General features: G+C 50.0%; 2 protein-coding genes across 2 annotated transcripts in view; one reads left to right on the forward strand and one right to left on the reverse strand.

Annotated features, from left to right (window-relative positions):
* The window catches only part of LOC149365598 (carbonic anhydrase 2-like), a 30678-nt gene extending 8417 nt beyond the window's left edge, over positions 1-22261 (reverse strand). Inside the window, exons 1-4 of the mRNA XM_089568903.1 lie at positions 22120-22261; positions 17686-17849; positions 7941-8033; positions 3356-3442 (exon numbers count right to left, since the gene is read on the reverse strand). Coding sequence (XP_089425029.1) covers positions 3356-3442; positions 7941-8033; positions 17686-17849; positions 22120-22261 — 486 coding nt within the window. The remainder of the gene's footprint in view (positions 1-3355; positions 3443-7940; positions 8034-17685; positions 17850-22119) is intronic.
* LOC149365599 (uncharacterized) lies at positions 11349-12260 on the forward strand. Its single transcript, XM_089572542.1, has one exon. It carries the CDS (start codon positions 11349-11351, stop codon positions 12258-12260), a length of 912 nt encoding a protein of 303 aa, XP_089428668.1.
* Positions 22262-23650: the final 1389 nt, after the last annotated feature.

Below are 23650 nucleotides of genomic sequence, written 5' to 3' on the forward strand. Positions count from 1 at the left end.
GCCGAAGCAGCTGGTTTTAAAACCAATGCCCCCGCCCTCGGTGGGAGAATAACCAATCAGGTACTCTACAAACATCCACCCAATAACCCATTGGGGAAAGGAAAATACACCCAATGAATGATTGGGGAAAGAAGGTAGCCCCTCGCGACCCCGTGCACATACATGTATGTACGTACACTTTCTACTATCACTGCTGCGAGCTTCGCGAGCATTCACTTTCCCATGATGCAGATTACTTCAACGTCCGGTTGACCCAAGTTCCAGGAAAGCCATTTCAACTCATCTCTTTCCCATCGTCGCTCCTCATGCCTGCAGCTAGCGTGACAATAGGTCAAAGCATGCCGCTGCAGACATGGTACAAAGAGCCACGCACTGTGACGCGGGTCAGCCTCGCCGTACACACGTGCACACAGGATGCCGCCTAACGACTCCGTCCATGAGGGGAGTTTGACGTCTCCTGTAATCCCCCGCCATTCGGCGCCTCCCTTCTCCCGCTGGGTTCACTGACCCCTTTCTGTGCGGTTGTGCGGAGGGCCTAAGAAAAAGGACTTAATGGGCATTCCCATAAAGCGACCGGATGCGGCAAACAAACTACAGCACCGCGAACTTCACTGGACAGATCGCCTGAATGCTTGTCTTTGCATGCGCTGAAGGCTCTGCTTAGTGTTTTTTTATTGTTATTATATAAAACGGCAAGGTTTAATGTTCTTGCGGCCTTACAGGTTGTTTTACTATTCTGTACCTGCATGCAGACACTGCTCTAAAACGCTCACATGCACATTGTATGCATTTGTTTACAACCTGTTAACGGTGCTTAGAAAACCTGAAATATTTCCGACTAGTTAATTAAAGAAAAGCGACAAAAATAAATAGACACGCAAAGGTTGACTATCATGGTAGCAGTACCATGCATCAAGCAGCCTTCACAAGCTGGCGTGCAATCGTTTCGAAGGATTCCGCGATATAATTGTTATAACGCGCGCATGGCCACGCGTTCATGCTGGACGAATTTCAGAGTAACGTCAGCCTCATGTAAAAAATTTTGGTACGCTCGACGTTCGATATGCGGACATGGAAATGCTCGTGGTCATTTTAGTTGTAATTAATCAGCTTCACTCCGAGCGTGCGGAGTCACTTTTAGTGACTGTCTCGTATGGACCGCGAGCAAGTGACAACCGCCCGGCACAGCAGCCGTAAACCAAATGCTGTAATCCGAACACGGTCCACAAAAACCGCGCTACTTTGAGCGAAATTGAACAGTAGCACCAAGACGGCGTGTAATACACGGACTGACGGTAAGCGTTGTCGGCTCGCACGGCTGTGCACTGCATAATAAACAGCAGGCGTATGAAGGAGCGTAAGTCGTCTTTTTTTTTTTTCGTTCCTAATTCGGCCTCGGGCGCTCGTTTTACTAATGGCCACACACCATAACTTACGATCAATGCGGTCTCAGCACAGTGCACAACAACTGAAAGCACGCCGTCATGGTTTCGGTGGCGGAACAGCTTCTTCATGCGGCTGTGTTGTGCACTTACCCTTTCCATGATCGAAACCTTTTTTTATTAGCTATCTAGCGCTGGCGAACGTGTTTGTTGCATTCGCCAGTTCGGAAAGGGTGCATGGCGAACGGGCGGGAACATTGGCATTACCTCCTTGTGCAGTTCGGTTTCGCGAAGCTCGCAAACGACCGCATCCCGCACCTTTAACTCTCTGTCGCAATTCTTGCAATCCACAGCACAGCACGTGTTTCCTCTTCCTTTTCACATCGTAGAAAGAACACATTCGGCAACCACCCGCGAAATTTGCACTGCTGCGTCGAGGCGTACACTCCGGCGACTTACGAGGCCAGTAATGGTGCCGTGTTCCGAGCGCACGAGTGGCGCCATCTGGTCTCAAACGGAAGAACTGCGCGCTGTAAACGGTCTATATTCTGCGTTGAAAGTACAGAAAGCTTCAATTACAACAAGTTTGCTCGGCACATCAGATTACAAGAAACTTCCATAGATGGCGCCAGCGTCTACAGCGATGAAGGAAGTGTAAAGCGCGTGAGAAAGCAACGTGCCGGACAACTAGGCGCACCGTTGGCACCGTTCTGTGGTCGTACTGTTTGTCAGACTGACGCAATTAAGGTCGCTCCGTACCTATTGCCAAGAAAATCTCTCACCGAGTGTAGCTGCAACGCGCTCAAAGGCTTGTAAGGGAACAGTCAAGATACTGGCCGCTGTAGCTTCACAGACACACCTCGTGTTATATTTGGAGACATTTTTCTTTCACCCTGCTCTCAGATAACCACAGCGAACTCATCCACCAGAATCATTAGCTGTAAGAAAAGGCCGCCTTCTCTACGTCCTACGGTCACTGCGGTGAATCGTGCTGCTCGCATTCGCGACAGTGTTGTTACAAACGTGGAAAGAAGGCGGTCCGGCCCGTTGAGAAAGAACAGAAGGCCGTAGAAGAGACATAATGTGTAGGGAAAGAAAAAAATCACAGGAACACCTAATTTCATTATCTGTTGGGTGTTTGGCAATACGATAGCTTTAGCAAATGTTGATGCCTTTACCGGATGTGACGTCACTTCCGTACAGGCAATCGGCAAAAAGTTAATGCTTCACTCTGCTATAACAGTAGTCCTGCCTCGTGAACGCCGCACTAAGCGACACCTATGTAGAAAGGGAGCAGTAGAAGACCTGGACACTGCAAAGAACTTAAGACACTGGTAAACGGGAGGTAGTCTCTGCTATGATGACACACTCTACTATCTCTCGAGGCTGAAGGTTATTTTTCTGCGGATATTCTGTTCTTAGAGAAAATAGGTGCAAGCACAAAAAAAAAATGCTTGATGGTTGAGCGAGTGTTCTGCTTTTCTTAATTACCACTTCTTGTAGACTGTGCTTCTGACTCCCTGCACTCATCTCAAGCGTGAAACCTTGAGCCAGAATACACGTAGACCTTCCTTACACGGCGGATGACGGCACCGACCTTACTTTATTAGTTTTTTCGTGAACGATGTGCACAGTATATGCGCACTTTTCAATGACTGAGTCCCACTGAGCGAAAATTTTACACAGTGAATTTTCTCCCGTTTGGTGCTCAATAAAAGTTTCGGATTAATGTATAAGGCAGTTGAAATGCTTCGCTTTACAGCAAAAACAACTGAACTAGCGAATGTGGTACGGACGTACTTTCATATTGAAACTCCTTCGAGTCTACATTCCTTAAGTGCTGTAGCATTAATATACAATTTCCTCTGGCAGCGCACTTTCTACATTGAATCATCGTTAAATTAGGAACTAGTCCTAAGAATCGCTTCCATTATACTCTCGTCCAAGGTCATGAAAACTGCAGTTATCGATACCTTACTGGCGTTCCCCGTGACTCCGATCTTATCGATGATGGCGGAAAGGGCGTCGTCCACTTTATATTCCCATAGGTCATCATCCACCTGCAAAAAATTCGTAAGATATAAGTCAGAGTGCTGTGCGGGCATGAACCTAGGGCGGAAGTTTATCCGCATATTGTAGCGTGAGCTACACTGGCCTTGGATGAGCAGTTTCGCGTGAGCGTGGATGAGCCAAGTTGCGCATGCGCGAGGAGCCAGTGACGTCACAGCTGCCCAGCTGGTGCGCCAGAGCCGACAAGAAAAAGGGGAGGATGATGAACGACAGCCAGGCTACATCCATGGAGAAGGAAAGCAAAGCCGCTGCTGAGCGGAAAAGTTGAATTCGCTGGATCCCGAAGTGGTTGCCTGGCAGTTGGCGCTTATCCAGAAGATGAACGAACAGGCGAAGGCCAAGCGCACAGCGCAGACGTCAGAGCAACGAGAGGAACGCCTAGCAAAGCGACGTCGCCAGGTGGCTGAGCGGCGTGCCGGGGCCTCTCAGCAGCAGCCTCAAGACGATGTCAAGACTCGCCGATCGGTGGACTATACGGAGAAACTCAGTGAAAGTGCCAATGCGACTCGGGCCTTTCAGGCCGACTTTGTGAACAATCCGTTTGGGTATGTGTGGTTTAACGTCCCAGAGCGACTAAGGCTATGAGAGACGCCGTAGTGGAGCGCTCCGGAAATTTCGACCACCTGGGGTTGCGACGTGTGTGAAGGACTTAAAGGACTTGACGCCGGTAAGTAGCGATGTGCGTGAAACGTCGAGTTTGGCGGCGTCTGAGTGGGGCGAAGAAGGTCGAGCGGTGATGAGGGTTTGTACGACGTGCATTAACTGTCTCGTTAAGCAGCGAACCCGTCACTACCGCCACTTAGCTTACAGCACGGTTGAGGTGTCCACTGTTCGAAGAGGGCAGTTATGCGCCTTCTTTATGGTCCAGGTGTCAACCGAAATGTGGACACCTCGCCCTCAGCTCATGATGCATATATCCTGGCATAGCAGAGCTAAGCCACTGTCAATTTAAAAAAAAAATAATAATCGTGCACACCCGTAGCTGTGTGAAGCGCTTCTATAATGATTAGTACGCCGCGCTGTGAAGCGTTATCTTACTTATTGCATGTAGACCTTTCCAGGACTTTAGCAACTGGCGTCATCTGTCAGCCGCCGAAAGCAAATACAGTATAACCGAATGAGAATATATTCATTTGTGACTGAAAGAAAACTGATGCATCGGGAGCAATGGTGCGAGAAGTCGATACTGATGCCCTGATGTTTCTACGTGTTGCAAAATTTCGCTTATTAAGTGCTTCCTGCTCTTGCAAGGACTAGTTCTAACGGACAAAGCAAATCGGTTGGTTGGTTTATGGGGTTCAACATCCCAAAGCACCTAAGTCTATGAGAGACGCCGTAGTGGAGGGCTCCGGAAATTTCGATCACCTGGGGTTCTTTTACGTGCACTGACATCGCACAGTACACGGGCCTCTAGAATTTCTCCTCCAAAGAAATTCTAGCCGCCGCGGCCGGGATCGAACCCGCGTCTTATGGGTCCGCAGCCGAGGACCATAACCATTGAGCCACCGCGGCGGCGGACATAAGAAATTAGTGGGGAGTAACAAACATAGGAAATCAGTGGGGAGTAACAAACATTCAGAATTCCAGCGGTAATCTTTGATTATATGCACCACGCAGTATTCTGTGAGAGCCGCACGAACTAGAAGTGCTTGTCCAGATTTTCTGGGCTTAGAGCACATGTTCATGAATTCAAGACAACCTATGAAGCATTGTCGAAGCTTACAGAGCAAACAGAACATAAATTTTCGTTCTAGGCCCTGATGATATGTTGAAAGTTCCATTAATTTAATAAGAGCTTTACTGCAAATTTAACACCGCAAGAACTTAAAAAATGGCTGTCGCCACAGCGACGGCAATAACGCAAAATTCAGCGCCAACGGTGCACAGGTTGAATCTACTGAGGCTGCCAGTCGGAACCTCCTCTTGAAGCCTAGAGTGGCAAGCTGATAGTAACTTCGCGAGGTCCATGTGGAACCACAGACGACGGTACGAAGCGATTTTACCCAAACTGTTTATCCTTGAATTTTGCGAAGCGCTTTCGAAGCTCGTTCGGGAATCGCCCGCCTCCATTTCCTTGCTCCGAACAATTCGGAAAGCAACGTGGGGTCTCAACGCTGAAGTCACCTATCCTTCAAGGCAAGTTGATTCGGCGCCACGCACTGCAGGGTGCAATTTGGGTGGCCGCCCTGTGAGGTCTTGCCGGCGACATCTTTTCACCTCGCGATCTGCCGCTCCGAAAAGCGGGGAGATAACGGACTCGGTGCTTTCTTTTCCATTCTCAAGCACGTCGCAACGCTTGTGCAGGAGCCGACCCAGATATCACAGCTTTTCTAATTGAATTTAAGAGAGGGGATGCTGCGCAGCCAATCAGCCCGCCAGCAAGCGCTGGCCCGAACCTCCGCGCCCCCAGTGTGAACGGCGAGTGCGAGCAAGGCATCTCACGTGCGTGCCTCTATTCAGCATGGTCCGACAGTGCCGTGATTATCTTGTCATTTGATCCACTAAAAGCTTTCACATCTCTATGAAACACAAATTTGCTATAGAACGTCTTATCTCCGCTGCGCACGAAGTGCACGAGACCACATAGCCGGCGTCTTTATCTCAAATGCCTCTCACATGAGATTGTTCCCGAAAACCACGTTCTTTTCTACCAAAGTGCTGTTTTATGCATATCTAGCTACGTTCCCAAGCATCTCGCACTAATTCGTAAGCCAACCCTCCCCATAAGTCTCACCACACATCATCATCATCATCAGCCTGACTACACCAACTGCCTCCCGCCTGTCTCTCCAAGTAACCCTGTTTTGTGCCAGCTGCGGCCCCCGTATCTCCGCTAACTTCTCAATCTCATCCGCCCACTTAACTTTCTGCCGCCCCCTGCTACGCTTACCCTTTCTTGGAATCCCCTCCGTTACACTTAAGCACCAGCGGTTATCTTGAATCCACTCCGTTACACTTAAGCACCATCGGTTATCTTTCATTCGCGTTGCATTCCCTCCCCAAATCCATTTTTTCCTATTGATTTCGACTAGGATGTCATTAACCCGAGTTTGTTCCCTCACCCGCTCTGCCCGCTTCCGGTCTCTTAACGTTACACCTACAATCATTCATTCCATAGCTCGCTGCGTTGTCCTTAACTTGAGCTACGGCAAGTAAATGAAGAGAAGCGTGCAAGTAGCTCTTATCGCAAAGATACTGGCTTGACTGCCATCTGAAGAATAGGGACGGCGCTGAGGGACGTGAGATCTACGAGTCGACCACACCGAACGCGGAAGTCTACAAGAACCACGCCATTTCTTCCGTAGTAAAGCTGTTTCTAGAAGATTTGCACATTTGTGTGTTCATTTTAACCAATTAAGACTTCTTGAACGCAAAACATTGTGCATTTCTAGCGTTTCAAAGGTAAAACAATGATTCGAACATTGCAAAATAACAAATGTAGACCTGAAATAATATATTGACAGAACTATAACTCAGGCCCAACAATAGCACGTGAGTCCAACTATTGAAATTACACCACAACGTTTTTACGACTGGGGTAAATTTGCGCAGGAGATCGTTTGCCATAAGGCTTTCGGCGTCCTTTTTGACGTGGCAAAGTGCTAAACGGCTGCGAAGTGCAATTTCTGCTCAAAATTCTTGCAGTGGTTCACTGCACTGGCATTCTGCTTTTAAGAACGAGGTCGCGGGTTTGGCCTCAGCGCATGGTAGCAATATATCTGAGGCCTATCACTATGATGTGTCTGAAAGTGTTGCTTAGGCAAAAATCACGAGAGTTCTGTGCAACTGTGTGTGCACACACACACATGCATAATCACTTAAGGACTTACACACGTATAAACCAACGCCTGTTCCATTTCAGTGCTATCCAGAGAGTGTTCTCTTCACAATGGGAGCCCCTTGGAGGTCACCTTTGATTCACTCCTCGCGATGTGACGCCACTATTGGGATGTGGTAGCTTACGTAACAGCGGGAGCTCCTGGCATGGTTGGCAATTGCTACTCTATAAACAGCCGGCCCACCACGGTGGTTCAGTGCTTATGGTGCTCGGCTGCTGACCCCAAAGACATGGGTTCGACCCGGGTTGCGGCTGTCGCATTTTCGATGGAGGAGGATTCCTACAGCCCTGAGTACTGTGCGATGTCAGTGCACGTTAAACAATCCCAGCTGGTAGAAATTATCCGGAGCCCTCCACTACCTCGTCCCTAATAGCCCCAGTCGCTTTGGGACGTTAAACATCATAAAGTCATCTATAAAGGGCAGCCTCAAGAATAAGAGAACGAAAGTACGTTCGCCCATTTCCCATGGGATGTCTCTATTGGGATGAGGGGCTCTCTTCCTCTCAGTGCATGACCGGAGCAGGCAAGAAGCCTAACGCATGGAAAGAGGGTAAAAAGGAATGCGGAAGAGGATTCCATCTTCTCAAACCAGCTGATTTTACCGGCACTGAAATAGAGGACTCATGCCAAAGCATGCAGAGCCACCAACCATGCATAACTTGCTTCGCACGACAACGCTGCTCGGCTCGTCGAGGGCCTCCGCCAGACTGTTCTTGCCCTCTTTGAGGTGAACGAAGTGCACCTGCATGAGAGACAAGATTTGAGGGCATCGTCGTATACGAAGCGGGCCGCTTGCAGCTGTTCTGGCCAACACGCACACGTCGTCGGTACAAGGGGGTTCTTTGAAATTGCGTACACCTCTAAACTGCGTAAAAAGTGATGAGTGACCAGCAGTTCTGGTTAGCTCCTACGGAGCGCCCCAAAGCCTTGTAGCTTATGTAGTTCGAATTGATATTTATTTTTAGCTATATTTTCTCAACATTTCAACCTTTCTTTATACTGTCTTCAACTGCACAGCTTTTAGACACAAATATCATTGCGTTTGCGGTGGTCCATGGTATGAAAGGTAGCTCAAAATAATACACACAACGCATGTCCTGTGGTGTGTATGCCTTCTATGTCCGTAGACTTCGTTTGCGCTACCGCTCATGCCATGAATCACCGACACCGACTTGCGCAAGTTTCCACTCCTGTCAGAATATTTTCGGTGGGCTCGCATTGAAACCCGAACGTGTATCTTTAGGTCACGTGCCTGCTCGTGTGCAATCAAACATTCAACTGTTCCTTCACGTATACCAGGAATACTTAAAGCCCAACATTTTAATTCCCAGACCCTAGGTGCTTGGTGATATCGATGGCGCCTGCCTTGAGAACTAGATCGAAAAGCCATATTCTAGTAAAATACGCTGAATTGATTCGTTAGATTTAGCGCACCGTCAACATCGTCTTAGGAACTGCAGTGAATTAACATAGTATTAATTTTGGATTTTCCTCTTCTTGCTTCTCTATAGGTTCAGAATGTGCTACATTTCGATTGATTTGATCCAGTTGGCACCCTCTGCATCTTAACACTGCATTTAAAGCTCTATATTTCCCCGTCCCAGTTTCCTGCTAACTTACTGGTAGGCTGCCTAGTCCTTTCCCTCCTCTGTGACCCCACGCTCTTTCTGTACAAGTTCTGAAGCACAATCTTTGTCAAAAGTTTAAAGCCCAAGGGGTTTACTTCTGGGTCATGTCATGCGGCTAGTTATGCATTCCCTGTGTTCCAAATATCTTGACACTTCCCTCATAGCCTGAGTTGCTTTGGGACGTTAAACCCCAATAAACCTAACTTATAAAAATGGTGCACAGATTCTGTGTTGTCTTCCTATAGATACTTGCTTTAGACTATTGATACCCTATAGAATGTCTATAGGAAAAGAAGTTTACAGAAAGTGTATGGCTATAACTGCAAAGACTGCCTCTAGACAGTCTATAGGATCTTTGTCGTCTATATACAAAGCTATAGGATTGTCGATAAAGCGTCTACAGACTTTATAGACAAATATCTAGGAACAGTCCACTCTCTAAACCCGCCGCGGTGGCTCAGTGGTTAAGGCGCTCGTCTACGGAGCCGGAGTACCCGGGTTCGAACCCGACCACGGCGGCCGCGTTTCGATGGTGGTGGTGGTGGTGGTGGAAAACATTTATTTACAGATAAACTTCGGGAGGTGAGGTATGAGCTGACCCAAAGGGGGCCAGCCCTCACAATTACTAGGTGGAGGTCCCTAGTTCGGGACCCCAGTGGCGTCGGCCGCTGCCCGGGCTCGCGCGACCAGGGCCCGTTGGGCCTGCAGGTCAGAGCAGCCGAGCAGGGTCGCCTCCCAGTCCTCCCGGGTTAGGTTGGGGTGAGGGGGGATAGCAGGGTTGGAGGGGCAGGCCCACACCATGTGGTAGATGTCCGAAGACTTCTCCGCACAGTGCGGACAGCTGCCAGAGAAAGAAGGGTCAAAGTGTTTTAGAGCTGCCGGGCACAGCAAAGTATTTGTATATAGGCGAAGCAGAAGCCGCTCCTCCGCCTTTGAGAGACCTTTACACGGGCGGGGATAAAGACTATGGCCAGATTGATAAAGTAAAGAAATGTCTTTAAACGAGTAAGCTGGAGTGAATTCGAGTTCCTGATCGTCGGGGTCGGAGGGGAATGTCTGGTGAGAGAGCGCGCGGGCGGCGGCGTCAGCTGCCTCATTTCCCACAAGGCCCATGTGAGCAGGAGCCCAAACGATACGCCGGTGATCGGGGTCCCCGGTATAGACGCTGTTTTGGAGAATGCTGTAGGCTAGATACGTTACCCAGCCCTGCTCGACGTTCCGACATGCCCCTCGCGAGTCGGAAATAATTGTTTTTGAATTGGAATGAGATGCAGCCAACGCAATGGCGACCTCCTCCGCGTGTGTTATGTCACGTGCTCGGAAAGTAAGGCCGTTCACTGTTTTGGATTCGTGGACGACTGCGGCCGTGAACCATCCCCCATGGTGGGGGCCGGAAGCATCCACGTAGAATACGCCGGGTTTCGATCCATAGTGGCGGGCCAGGGCTTCCGCCCGCGCCAGGCGCCGGCCATTATGGTCCTCACGGTTCATGTTCGCGGGAAGAGGGCGCACGTGGAGGGCGCATCTCCACTGGGATGGAATACGTACGCGCTCTTCCATGAGAGTGGTGTGTTGGATGTGTCGGGCAAGAAGGCGGCGACCCGACGATGTCTTCGAGAGACGTGTGTATTGGTTGGTCAACTGAGCTTCCCGGAGCTCCCGAAATGTGTTCACCATGCCCAGCCCCAGGAGGCGCTTGTTGGAGGTGGTCACGGGGAGGTCCAGAGCCCGCTTAATAATTTTGCGGAGGATGACTTCGAGTGAATCCTCGTCTTGCTTCCGCAGGTGGAGGTATGGAGTCGAATATAGAATTCGACTGGTTACAAATGCATGCGCCAGCCGCAAGGCGTCCTTACATCTGTAGTGCGCCAGCCATGGCGCCAGCCCTCGCCGGCACAACTTACGCGTGCTTCTTCCCTATGCCTCCGGCAACGTGAGGTGAACGCCGTTGCGGTCGAAGTCTGCGGCGTCCCTTCAAAGGAACCCGACCGCACCCCGCGCGCCCCCGCATCTGGCGCGCTCTTTCCTTCTCCTCCCTTTTCCCTCTTGCAGCGGCGGGGCGCGACTCCCGCGCTCCTCGCCGCAGCTCCGTTACTCAGAGAATAAACGGTTGAACAGCACAGACGCCTTGTCTTCTGTGAGGCTCTCCGAGCAGCTTGACCGCACCCCGCGCGCCCCCGCATCTGGCGCGCTCTTTCCTTCTCCTCCCTTTTCCCTCTTGCAGCGGCGGGGCGCGACTCCCGCGCTCCCCGCCGCAGCTCCGTTACTCAGAGAATAAACGGTTGAACAGCACAGACGCCTTGTCTTCTGTGAGGTTCTCCGAGCAGCTTACGCCCTACAATTGGTGACCCGGTTTTCAACGCACCTAAGAAACGTAGAGCCAAGCTTTTCCCCACGCTGAAGACAGGACGTCAACGCACGTAGCTGAAATGGAACAAAATCAGCCACTTACGCCCAACCTCAACCAGACAACGCCAGATGTGCCCGGCGAAGCCGTCTCTGCAGTCACAGTGCGTCTCCCACAGTACTGGGAAAGCAACCCAGCCGTGTGGTTCCTGCAAGTGGAATCTCAATTCCAACTTTCGAGAATTTCATCACAGGAGCAGAAATTTCTCCACGTGGTCGGCGCACTGCCATCAACAGCTGCAGAGGAGGTGTCCGACTTACTCACCTCTTTCAGCACCAATCCTCCGGCACATCTATATGATGACCTCAAGGCAGCCCTACTGCAACGAACGGCCGCGTCCGAAAGGACGAAAATACAGCAGCTTCTCTCCGCGGAGGAGCTCGATGACCGGCGACCCAGTCAGCTCTTGCGGCGGATGACGCAGCTTCTCGGTAGCAGTACGCAGGCCAAGGACAATGCAGTGCTACATGAACTTTTTCTACAGCGCCTGCCGTCCAACGTCCAAATGGTGCTTGCCACAGCCACAACCATGGACTTAACATCACTCGCCGCGCTAGCCGACAAGGTGATGGAGGTGGCCACACCACACTTGACCGTCGCTGCCGTCAGCACGCCCACACAGTCGTCGCCCTTGGCCGTCCCCATCACCACTCCTCAGCCGTCGCATATTGCATCCACCACCGTTACGCCTTCCGAAGTTGACCGCCTTTGTCAGCAGCTCGAAAAACTGATTGCGGCAACTAGACACTCAGAGCCGCCTCTACGCCGTGGACGACAACGTCACCGCTCCTCAACGCCTGGACAGCGCGGACAGCGTGAGCGAAGTCAATCCGCAGGCCCACGCATCTGCTATTACCATCGTCGCTTCGGCGCCAACGCCCGCCACTGGCTCCTGCCTTGCAGCTGGACGGAAAACCGGCCGGCCGACCACTAGCGGCGACGAGCGGTCTGTGCCGAGAAGAGTGTCGCCTTTTCCACGTCTACGACAGAACCACCGGACAGAAATTCCTTATTGACACTGGGGCCCAGGTGAGCGTTCTCCCAGTCACAAAAGCAGAGCGTGCTTCCGCTGCAATTTCGTACTTGCAAGCAGTGAACGGAACGCGCATACCTGTTTACAAACAGCGCTCTGTGACGCTCAACCTCGGGCTTCGAAGGGTCTTCCGGTGGGTATTTCTAGTCGCCGACGTTGGTTCTGCGATAATTGGTGCCGACTTTCTAACGAAGCACGAGCTCCTCATCGACGTCAAGCGGAAGCGCCTCATTGACTTCGCAACGAAACTCTTTATTCACGGCATAGCAGCGCGTGCAACTACCGATGTAGCACCCTCATGTGCTACTGTTGCCAAAGAGCCGTTTGCAGCCCTGATTAATGAATTTCCAAAGCTAACGTGACCCCCGGATTGGACTCAACCCGTCTGCCACGACGTTCAGCACCACATCATAACATCGGGACCACCTGTTTTCTCTCGCCCACGACGCCTGGCTCCGGACAAACTCAAGGTGGCCCGTGCAGAATTCGAGCATATGCTGGAACTTGGCATTGTTAGACCTTCATCCAGCAGCTGGGCATCTCCACTCCACCTTGTCCCGAAGAAGTCAGGAGACTGGAGACCATGCGGAGACTATCGTTTTCTGAACACCAAGACCGTCCCGGACCGATACCCATTGCCCAACATACAAGATTTCACGTCTTCTCTGCACGGTGCAACCATCTTTTCAAAAATCGATCTTGTTCGGGCATATCAAATCCCTGTAACACAAGAAGATATCCCCAAAACAGCGATCACGACACCATTCAGACTGTTTGAATTCTTGATAATGCCATTCGGACTTCGCAACGCTGCGCAGACCTCCCAGCGTTTCATCGACTCTGTCGTACGTGGCCTTCCCTTCGTGTTCGCCTACGTGGATGATATTCTCGTGGCAAGTTCATGTATTGAAGAACACCTGCACCACCTCCGCCAACTTTTCGAGCGTCTTTCGACTAACGGCATTGTTGTCAACACCGAAAAGAGTGAGTTTGGGCAACCAGCTCTCGTATTCCTCGGCCATCACTTGGACAACAACGGCATCCGCCCGCTTCCCGAAAAAGTGAAAGCAATCACCGAGTTTCCCAAGCCCACTTCAAGCACGAAGCTCCGCCAGTTTCTTGGCCTTGTAAATTTTTACCGCCGATTTATCAGAAACTGTGCCTCCCTGCTTGAACCACTTGACCGCATGCTGTGCGGTAAGCACTCGGCGAAAACACTACACTGGGACACCACTGCGGACGATGCCTTCAATGCCATCAAGCGCGCTCTGACCGCCGCCACTCTACTCGCCCACCCAAACCCCGATTATCCGCTGGCACTCATGACAGACGCTTCCAACACAGCGCTCGGAGCTGTCCTTCAGCAGCAGGTCAGTGGCGTGTGGCAACCCCTCGCCTCCTCCTCAAAACGCATGACTCCTGCCCAGACACGATACAGTGTTTTTGGCCGCGAACTTCTCGCCATATACCTGGCAGTGCGTCATTTTAGAGCGCAGCTCTTTGGCGTCCGTTCCTGGGTTTCGCGTCGGCGTCGGCGTCGGCCTCGTAACCAGCTCCGCCCCCAATGTCACGCTTTTCAATTGGTCGAAATGCTCGTGACGTCAAAGTGCGCGAATTTCAAATGGGGCCAATTGTACTTTGGCTAGTAACCATGCAACCAATCAAAGGGATCGTATAGTGATGCTGCAACTAAGTTCGACTGAGTTTAGTTAATTGCTTAATTAATCAATCAGCCTAATTAATATAGAGGAGAATGAAGAGGTCAGAAGAAAAGAAAAGAAAGACGCGCGCCGCAGCGACAACAGCGTCCGCGGAAGGAGACGCTGCTGAAAAAAAACATATGTACGAAGCCGCGTTCCCTCCACCACCACGCACTTCCCCACACAGTAAGACGTTGCTCGTTTCATATACGTTGTGTCGAACATCCTAGACAGTTCCAACAATTGACAGGTTAATGACAGAACACGATGGATAGAAATTCAATAATATAAATATGAAATAGCCTAATTAACGTTTCTAGTTAGACCGCATAAATCAATAAAACCGAGAACGAAATTGGTCGAGTTGGGGAATCGAACCAGGGTCTCCGGAGTGCGATACGAGCACGCTAGCCACTCCGTAATGCCAGCTGAATGGTTTGGAATGAACAAAGGCGCGTCTAGCTAATACGGCGTCTTCGTTCACTCCCATCTTCCCCCTTTCCCTTACGGCGAGGTGCAGGTGTCCACCCAGATATGCGAGAGAGATACATTTCCTTTCCTCAACAAATAAATTTACCGTCCAGCAAGGCGTACAGCCGAATTGGCGATGGCGTTCTGTGGACTCCCTGGCAGCGTTGCAAGACGCTGTCGCGTTCCACTCTTACAGGCGAAGCTTAACATGTTAACCACACATCAGTAACACACGCAGACAGCCAATGGACGCGTCATTCGCTGGCAGCACTTGATTCATCATTCACAACCACATTCTTAACGTACGCTCCCTTGCCGCACATGCCAAGGACGTACACCACGATCACATTCTGCGCCATTCCTCTGTACTTTGCTTTGCTGAAACCTGGATGGATCCCGAAGAGCCTCTCGAAATCATAGATTTCCTATACTGCTGTGGTGCTCGCAGAGACCACAACAGAGCGGCGGGAGTCGCTATCTACTTGCGCACAGGTCTCTCTGCAATACCAGTCGAAATGTTTGGCACGTCACATGAAGTTGGCGAACTGTGCGCCGCAAAGTTGCCCAACGGCTTGCTGGTAGTAGCTGCCTACTTCGCCCCTACCGCACTCACGAAAGACGTCGTGCACTTCCTGCAACTCGCATTAACCGTCCATCGATCCACACCGATGTTAGTAGTGGGGGACTTTAATGTTGACATAAAGACAAACAGCAATTTCCTAACACTTATGCGGGAGAACATCCCGTTCCTCTCGCTCGTAACGCGTCCCACGGCTGTGACAACCTCGCGAGGCACTTGTATAGATCTCGTCTTTGAGAATCAAGCATTGGTGTACCAATTCGAACATATATCACTCTATTTCTCCGACCACAAAGCTTCCTTCATGACTGTCAAGAACTGTTAGTGGAGTCTTTGTTAAAGGAATAGGTGTGAAAAATGAAAAAAAAATTCTGTGATAGCGCATACATGTGTTGCTCGATTTCTTTGCCTCAATCTATCGAAAAGGTGAAACAGCTTATTTGCTGCGCTCAAATTTCGCATTAGGAAGTAACGTAATCGTCGGTAATTTTTTGCCACTTGCTTGAGGGCAGAGCATTTACCGTTTTCACGGATCACAAGCCTCTTACTTACTCAATTGGCCGTTCTGCATCCCTATATACGCCACGGGAAGTGAGACAACTTTCCTTCATATCTGAGTTCTCGACTGACATCCGACACATCAGTGATGCCGACAACACCCCGGCTGACGCCCTCAGTCGCGTCGATGCCGTCACACGCAGTCGTTCCGAAACACCGACTTCATCCTCCTTTCCCTTCAACATACATGAACTGTCTGCAGCGCAAGCAAGCGACCCCGAGCTGTCCCGCCTACGTACAGCGCAAACATCCCTGAAGCTCGAGACAGTCCTCATTGAAGACGTGCCAATCGTTTGTGATACCTCCACAGGTACGCCAAGACCCGTTTTGCCCATCGATTTCCGCAAGAAAATCTTCGAATCCTTGCACACCCTTTCCCATCCTGGAATTCGTGCAACTCAAAAGCTGATCAAATCCCGCTTTGTCTGGACCCGCATGAACACCGACATTCGCGACTGGGTCCGCGCGTGTGCACCCTGCCAGCGTGCGAAAGTACACCGGTACCCTGTGCCCCCAACGCAACGTTTCCTGCAGCCCGACCAACGCTTCGCAGTAGTCCATATCGACATCGTTGGCCCTCTACCCCAATGTCAAGGCTACCGGTATTTATTGACATGCATCGATCGCTTCACCCGATGGCCTGAGGCTACACCAATCGCCGACATCACAGCAGCAACCGTCGCCGCGGCCTTCGTCTCTACTTGGGTAGCGCGGTTCGGCTGCCCCACAACCATCGTCACGGACCGCGGTCGCCAGTTCGAGTCATCGCTTTTCACAGAACTCCTCAAACTGCTCGGAGCAGCACGGCTACGAACTGCATCTTACCATCCACAAACAAACGGACCCGTAGAGCGTTTCCATCGGCACCTCAAAGCAGCACTTACGGCGCTGCTTTGAGGTGCTCTTAGGGGCTTCGCGCATCGAAGCAAAGCCGCACAGGGGCCCGGGGGAGAAGCGCTGCGTTCAAAGGGCAGGGCATCGCGCCGAACGGGTGGTGGCGTTCCTCCCTTCCTTTACGGTGCGGTTCGGGTGTCCACCGAGATGGCAGAGAATTACTGCGCCATTTCCTTTCCTCAAAAAACCTTGCGTTCAAATGGCAAGGCATCGCGCTGAACGGGTGGTGGCGTTCCTCCCTTCCTGTACGGTGCGGTTCGGGTGTCCACCGAGATGACATTAGGCCCGTAAACATTTCATGCTTACTCTACTCTCGGTTACGGGAGAGGCAGAGATTTTGGCCTGAACTTGCAGCGACCATCCACCGCTACGTCAGAGGTTGCCGTGATTGCCAGCGTCGTAAGTCGCCACCGCTAAAGCCTGCAGGTTTCCTCCATCCAATTGATCCACCTCGCGCACCTTTTACATCTAGCACAGTACTGCATATCAGCAAGGCGGGAGTCCCGCCTCGCCGCTCTGTAAAAACGGATGTTATGCCGACGCCCGGACCCTCAAACAAAAACCTTCAACACTACACCTTCAGACGCCACTGGACAGGGGGATTCACAGAAACCACGAAAACCTTTCCGCAGTGCGTAAGCAAACGCATATATCGCTTCGTAAGAAAGGGGGCCCCCTCCGAGGTGGCGGGGGGTTCATGTTTTTGCAGCTCGACAAGCTCTCCTCAACTGACCCGGCTAAACGAAGTTACATAAGGTAGGGGCTCTCATCGTTTTGGTTTTCTCGTTTCATAGGTGTCGCTAAAAGTTCCATTGCCCGCGGTTCCATATACTATGCAAGTTAGAATAAATGGGCCCCTTCTCGTGCTGTCGGAGGTGAGGCCCTGGGCTGCGGCCCCCTTAGGCACCCCCCTTAATCCAGCGCTGCCGGTAGACGCGGCGCACTGCGTTCCTTTAGACGCGACGCGCCGCGTTCCTTCGGTTAGAGGCGCTCCGCTCGCTTTCGCAGCCTACCTGGCTTAACCAAAGCGAATCCCCCACCAATTTTTTTTACGAATGTGTTTATGGCCAACAATGAACAGCAGAGCTACACAGGCGACCGCAGTAAGCATCTTAGGACTTACCTCCATGGGAAACGGGACTGTCACTCCCTCGAACGTGTGCTCAGACCCCCTCGTGTCGTCAATTCCGAGGTGGAAGTGGAAACTCCTCAGGTAGAACTTGTCATCCCCGACGGTGTTCTTGCCAGTCAGGTAGGGCAGAGTTTCTTCCTTGATCACCACCTCGACTGTGGTGGATACGAAGGAACAACAGATAATGTGTTGAGGGCTCACAAGCGCTTAAATGGCAACTGCAGCACTTTTTTTAGAATTTCGCCACATTCCAGGATTCAAACCTATGTAGGCTGCAGGTAAAGCATGCCAAGTGTTTTTTCACTAGCATTCAACATAGTGACGTAATCGACGATTCAATTTTGCGCCTCTCCTCAATGCATCGGAGGAGTGCAGGAAAACTCAGCGTGACGTCACGGAAGGTATGATTACAAATTACCGTTGTCTTTCAGCCACACCCTGCCCTCACGCGTTAGACGCTGCCAAACAACCCTTATCAGGGTTCGCCTTCGGTGGTGTTGGTTTTTTTTGCTTCAAAGCAGGCGTTTGAGCATTGGAAATGTACCGATACCTCCGATGACGTCATTATGCACCCCCCACTTGGTGTTGTGCGCTGCGGTGAAGCTTGAAGGGCGTCCGAAATTCAATCGGCGATTACTTCACTATTTCAAGTGCTAGCCCAAAAAGACTTCGCATGCATTACCTGCAAGCTTCACACATTCGACCCTTTTAAGCTCGTTGATTTGTATAACTTATGCAGTTTCACTTTAACTATGCTCACAAATACCAGGTCTGAGCTAAAAATTCAGGGGGCACTTTGACTGTCTAAAGTGGGTAGAGGCGAAAGCGTTTTCCGCACCACATTCGCTGTTTCTGTGGCACTGGTGGCGTCACATATATTAGAGTACTAATTACTAAGTGATGACAAATCACTAATTAATTGTTAATTACTGATTAATGCATGAATGCTAATTAACAGCTAATTAATGACGCTTAAGCTTCGCTTTTAGGAGTGGAACGCGACAGCGCGTTGTAGCGCTGCCAGGGAGTCCACGGAACGCCACCAGCCGTTCGGCGCGATGCCTTGCCCTTTGAACGCAACGCTTTTTGAGGAAAGGAAATGGCGCAGTAATTCTCTGTCATCTCGGTAGACACCTGAACCGCACCGTAGAGGAAGGGAGGTGGCAGTGAAAGAAGATAGATAAAGAGGAGCCGTAATGAAGAAAATGAAAATTGTATTTGAGGAAAGGAAATTACGCAGTAACTGTCTCACATATCTCGGTGGACACCCGTCAAAATTCAGGGGGGCACTTTTTTGACCTAAAGTGTGGTCACTGATGTGTGGTTAAGATGTTAAGCTTCGCCCCTAAGAGTGGAACGCGACAGCGTCTTGCAATGCTGCCAAGGAGTCCATAGAACGCCATCGCCCATTCGGTTCTATGCCTCGCTCGTCGGTAAATTGGTTTTTGAGGAAAAGAAATGTATCTGTGTCTCATTTGTCGGTGGACACCTAAACCTCGCCGGAAGGGAATGGAGGAGGATGAGAGCGAGTGAAGACACCGTATTCACTAGACGCGCCTTTGTTCATTCCAAACCATCGAGCTGGCATGGCGGAGTGGATAGCGTGCTCGTCTCTCACGCCGAAGACCGGGGTTCGATTCCTGAGCTCGACCAATTTCTTAATCGCTTTTATTTATTTATATCGCCTGACTAGTAAAGCTAATTAGGCTAATTGGGTAATTAAACAATTAACTAAGCTCAGTCCCACTTACTTGGAGCATCACTATACGATCCCTTCAATTGGTTGTATGGTTACTAGCCAAAGTGCAATTGGCCCCGTTTGAAATTCGCGCACTGTGACGTCACGACCGTTTCCACCAATTGAAAAGCGTGACATTTTCTGTCGACAACTGCTGCTTACAACGATGAGACATTAAAGGCTTCCGCCTGAATAACGCGAGGAGTCGCTTTCGGATGCTATAGTACTGGTTGCGTCTAGCAACTGCCAAGACTCAAAGCATAGCCCAGAGACGTTCTTTTATACTTACAGCAAAATCCTTGCCTAGATATACATTGGACAGGCTACGCCTGACGTCAGCAGTAACGCCAACAATGAGCCAAATATTGTTTTCGCACTACTATGCAAGCTCTGACAACGAAAGGTAGAGATGTCCGAACGTGAATGTATCGGCAGAGATCCGCCTGGTCTGGAGGCGAGTTAGAAAAGAACGCGAAACTCCCAGCAGCGTCTCATGGGGATAGAAGCATCGTTTCTGCGACCACTCGGCGCTTTCTTCAGGGTTTACGCCTTAGGGCACAGAGAGGTGGATTTCTAACATAGCTTTGATGGACTGCCACAGTTCTGGGGAAGAGCTCCCCGCCATGCGAGCCAAGCGGGTGGCAATGGAAACAGTGCTTCTTGTGTTGCGTTTCGTTTAGTGGCGCATAGGGATCCGAGGCTTGAATTCGATTCGATGGGGTGGTCAAAGTCATCGGAATGTTCCGTGATCGCACGATGCCCTCGCTACAAGTTACGGACATTGTTCCTGTGCTGGCGCAGTGCCAGTAGAAACTTTTAATTTCCCGGATGTAGCAGGTGAAAGTCAGCATACAGCGTTGCGTAAACGCTGCCCGAAGCCTCTTCTTTTCGAGAGTGGTATTTAGCCGGAGTCACGAAGCGATTCAGACTTACGTTGCAGTTTCACTCATGCAGTGTATCCAAACCTCTCTATGCTTCGGTAGATACTAGAGTAGCAATATACCGGAAAAATTACATGCAGAAATATTTATTTATTTATTCATTAATTTATTCGGCCCTTCAATGACCTAGTCTTATATTTTGAGTATCCCACCTGCATAGCTGAGAAAACTACAACGTCTGTTATGGTCCTGAATGCTCTTCCGGGTAACTAAACATCTGAACAAATACCTTGCTTCACGCTGCATGGGCCCGTAAGGCGATTTTTTGAGGTGTCATTTGAAGACATAAGGTCTATCATATAACAGTGTCGAAATTTGGATTTAAATGACCCAGCCGATACGGACGAGTCCTAACGATCAAAACTCCACTCTTACCTCCTGGGAGGCTCGAACCACGTAACCGCCTGTGCAGGACCAGAAACAACTGGCTCTTCGCTGCTGGTACATTTCGCCTTGTTTATAATAAACTGGAAACCTAAAGTTAATTGAATAATTAAGTCCTCTCTCTCCTGAGTCATCCTCTTAACCCCGCGCTGTATCCTTTGGAGAGCTCCCCGACTATATGACTATATGAGGACTATAGGCAGCCCACGTCCCTCACGTGTAAGGGAAACATGATGCAACCCTTATCTACGCCCTGATCCCGCTTAGCTCAGTTCCTATCGGATCAGAGACATTAACTAAGCAATCTAACTTAATAGTCAGCAATACTACTTTTAAACGAAACATTAAACAATACCATATTGTCGACAATATTGAATTTTCTTTCCTTTAAAACCTCAAGCTTTAGGCATAATAGTCGATCCTCTTTTAAGTATTTACTAGTATTTACTTGTATGTATAAGTGTAATTATATTGTTTCTTTGATTCTCGTTGTATAGTTTGTATTCCTGTAGCTCTTTCGTGTGTAATTCCTATATGTCTGTGCTAATTATGTTGGGATGTAATTCTTTTTTCTAATCATGTCATTTGTCTACTCATTAAAACTGTATTATGGTGCCGAGGCCCCGTCAGGTTTCTCAGTACTTTGCCTCAGGTGCCTCTTTCTCTAGAAAGAAAATTAAAAAAAAAACTGTACTCTATTCATCACGCTCCCACATAGTCACCGCAAGGGATGAAAGATGAAAAAAAACTGGCTTTGAGAAAAGGCAATGGCGCAGTAACCTATGCAGTAACTGCCTCATGTATGTCGATGGACACCCGAAATGCGCCGTATGAGGCATAAAGGAGGAAGTGAAAGAAAGAAAGAAAGAAAGAAAGAAAGAAAGAAGAAAAGAAAGAAGGAAAGCAAGAAAGCAAGAAAGCAAGAAAGAAAGCAAGAAAGCAAGAAAGCAAGAAAGAAAGCAAGAAAGAAAGAAAGAAAGAAAGAAAGAAAGAAAGAAAGAAAGAAAGAAAGAAAGAAAGAAAGAAAGAAAGAAAGAAAGAAAGAAAGAAAGAAAGAAAGAAAGAAAGAAAGAAAGAAAGAAAGAAAGAAAGAAAGAAAGAAAGAAAGAAAGAAAGAAAGGGGCGCCGTAGTGGAGGGCTCCGGAATAATTTTGATCCCCTGACGATTTTTAACGTGCACAGATGTAGCACAGCACACGGACGCCTTTTTGCGTTTCGCCTCCATCGAAATGCGGCCGCCGCGGTCAGGTTCGAACCCGGGTACCCCGGCTCGGTAGCCGAGCGCCTTAACCACTGAACCACCACGGCGGGTTGCAAGTGATGTCCTTTTGGGGGATTTAGAGGCACTATGCGGGGACTCACTTGCATGTCCCGTCGCCACGTCGACGTCGAACTTCTTCAACTCTGTCTCGTAGCCCTTAAACTCGAGGTCCCCCTCCGTAAAGGCGTGATGATCGAAGGCGGGCAGGATGATGGGTGACTGGGCGTCGCCATTGCCGCACATGTTCTCCTCCTTCAGGCAGGTCAGCTCACCCCACTTCTCGGGCTTGGGTCCTGTGTGAGGCGAGCAACGAAAAGAAGCACCGTCTTGCTTTGTCTTGTCTACAGGGGGGGTAATATAGAACTACTAGGGACACTTAAGTCTCCTTACGTGCTATGAACGCGCAAGCACTCTGCACTACTGCTGTTCCCTTTGATACTTTGTGATTGGTTATGTCTGTGGTTAGTCGGTGCGTTTGTGTAACTTAGTTCCCGTTGGCCACCAAACCGCACACCATTCGGAGCTCCGTGGCTTAATGCCCATATATTCAGAATTGCACATTCTCTACTTAACATTCATAGCCGGCTTCTAGTCCTCATACCACTACCAGCGCAGTGGCGCAGCGATTAAGCGATCAGCAACTACACTGGCTATTCCTGTCACAGCCACCCATAGAGACTGTGCGACGTATGTTGCTCTTCCCGAGCAGCTTCTCGCGCATCTGGCCACGCTCCTACGAACTTACCCGAGCTTAGCCGAGTTAGCTAGAGCGAATATGTGCCCTATAACGTTGTGTTTCGCAGTTTACCATTCCGGTTTACCATCTGGTTATCCCCTGCTTACCCCCCCGCTCCTGCCTGGTTACTACCGGATACCACCACATACAGCCCTAGCTTACTACCTTCCTTCCACCCGGTTACCACATAGTTACCACCAGCTATCATCCGATGTTACCATTTAGTTACCACCTGGTTTTACGGTCACACTTAGTAATGCTTGATTTCATTGCGAGACCAGGCTAAATGCGCGTACACCGGCCACTGCGAATCACCCGGGGTCACGTGACCACGTTGGAGAACGCCCCGTCGACGGCGATGTATTACACAGGTAAGCCTGGAAAGAAGTAACCTTGGGGAGAGGATGAGGGCGTGATGCGGTACAGCTGTTAACTATCGATTTGCTTGTAGCCCCCCCCCCCCCCTTTCAATGCCAACTATCCGGGTTAGGGGAAAATTATAACCTTGAGAATTTTTACTTCACATCTCCAGGCGGTCTTTTTGCACTTAACCATGCGGTGCTCCGATAATAGTGCTTAGTTCTCGAGGTTCGAGGCAGGGCAGAAACGCAGTGATAAAGGGAAAACAAGAGCGCTGCTTACTACAGAGAAAGACAGTGAAGATGGAACAGCAGTACTCACAGTACATTAGGTACAACGAAAATAACAGCATACCTGAACTGCCGCACCCTTCACTACGGCGTCCCTAATAGAATGAGTAGCTTTAGGACTTTAAACCCCACAAATAAAACCAAACCAAACTTCTACGAGGGATGTTTCCTTTCAAGCTGATGACGCCGCCACAAACCATCGCATGTGACCGAAGGCTGCGAGTTCCGTACGCGCAGCTGGCAGCG

The sequence above is a fragment of the Amblyomma mixtum genome, chromosome 1 (assembly GCF_055824585.1).
Source record: "Amblyomma mixtum isolate Tamu chromosome 1, ASM5582458v1, whole genome shotgun sequence".
NCBI classification, from domain to species: Eukaryota; Metazoa; Arthropoda; class Arachnida; order Ixodida; family Ixodidae; genus Amblyomma; species Amblyomma mixtum.

What these genes read in the sequence shown, in the direction of transcription:
- LOC149365599 (XM_089572542.1), top strand. Translation starts at nt 11,349, where the DNA reads ATGGAACAAAATCAGCCACTTACGCCCAACCTCAACCAGACAACGCCA.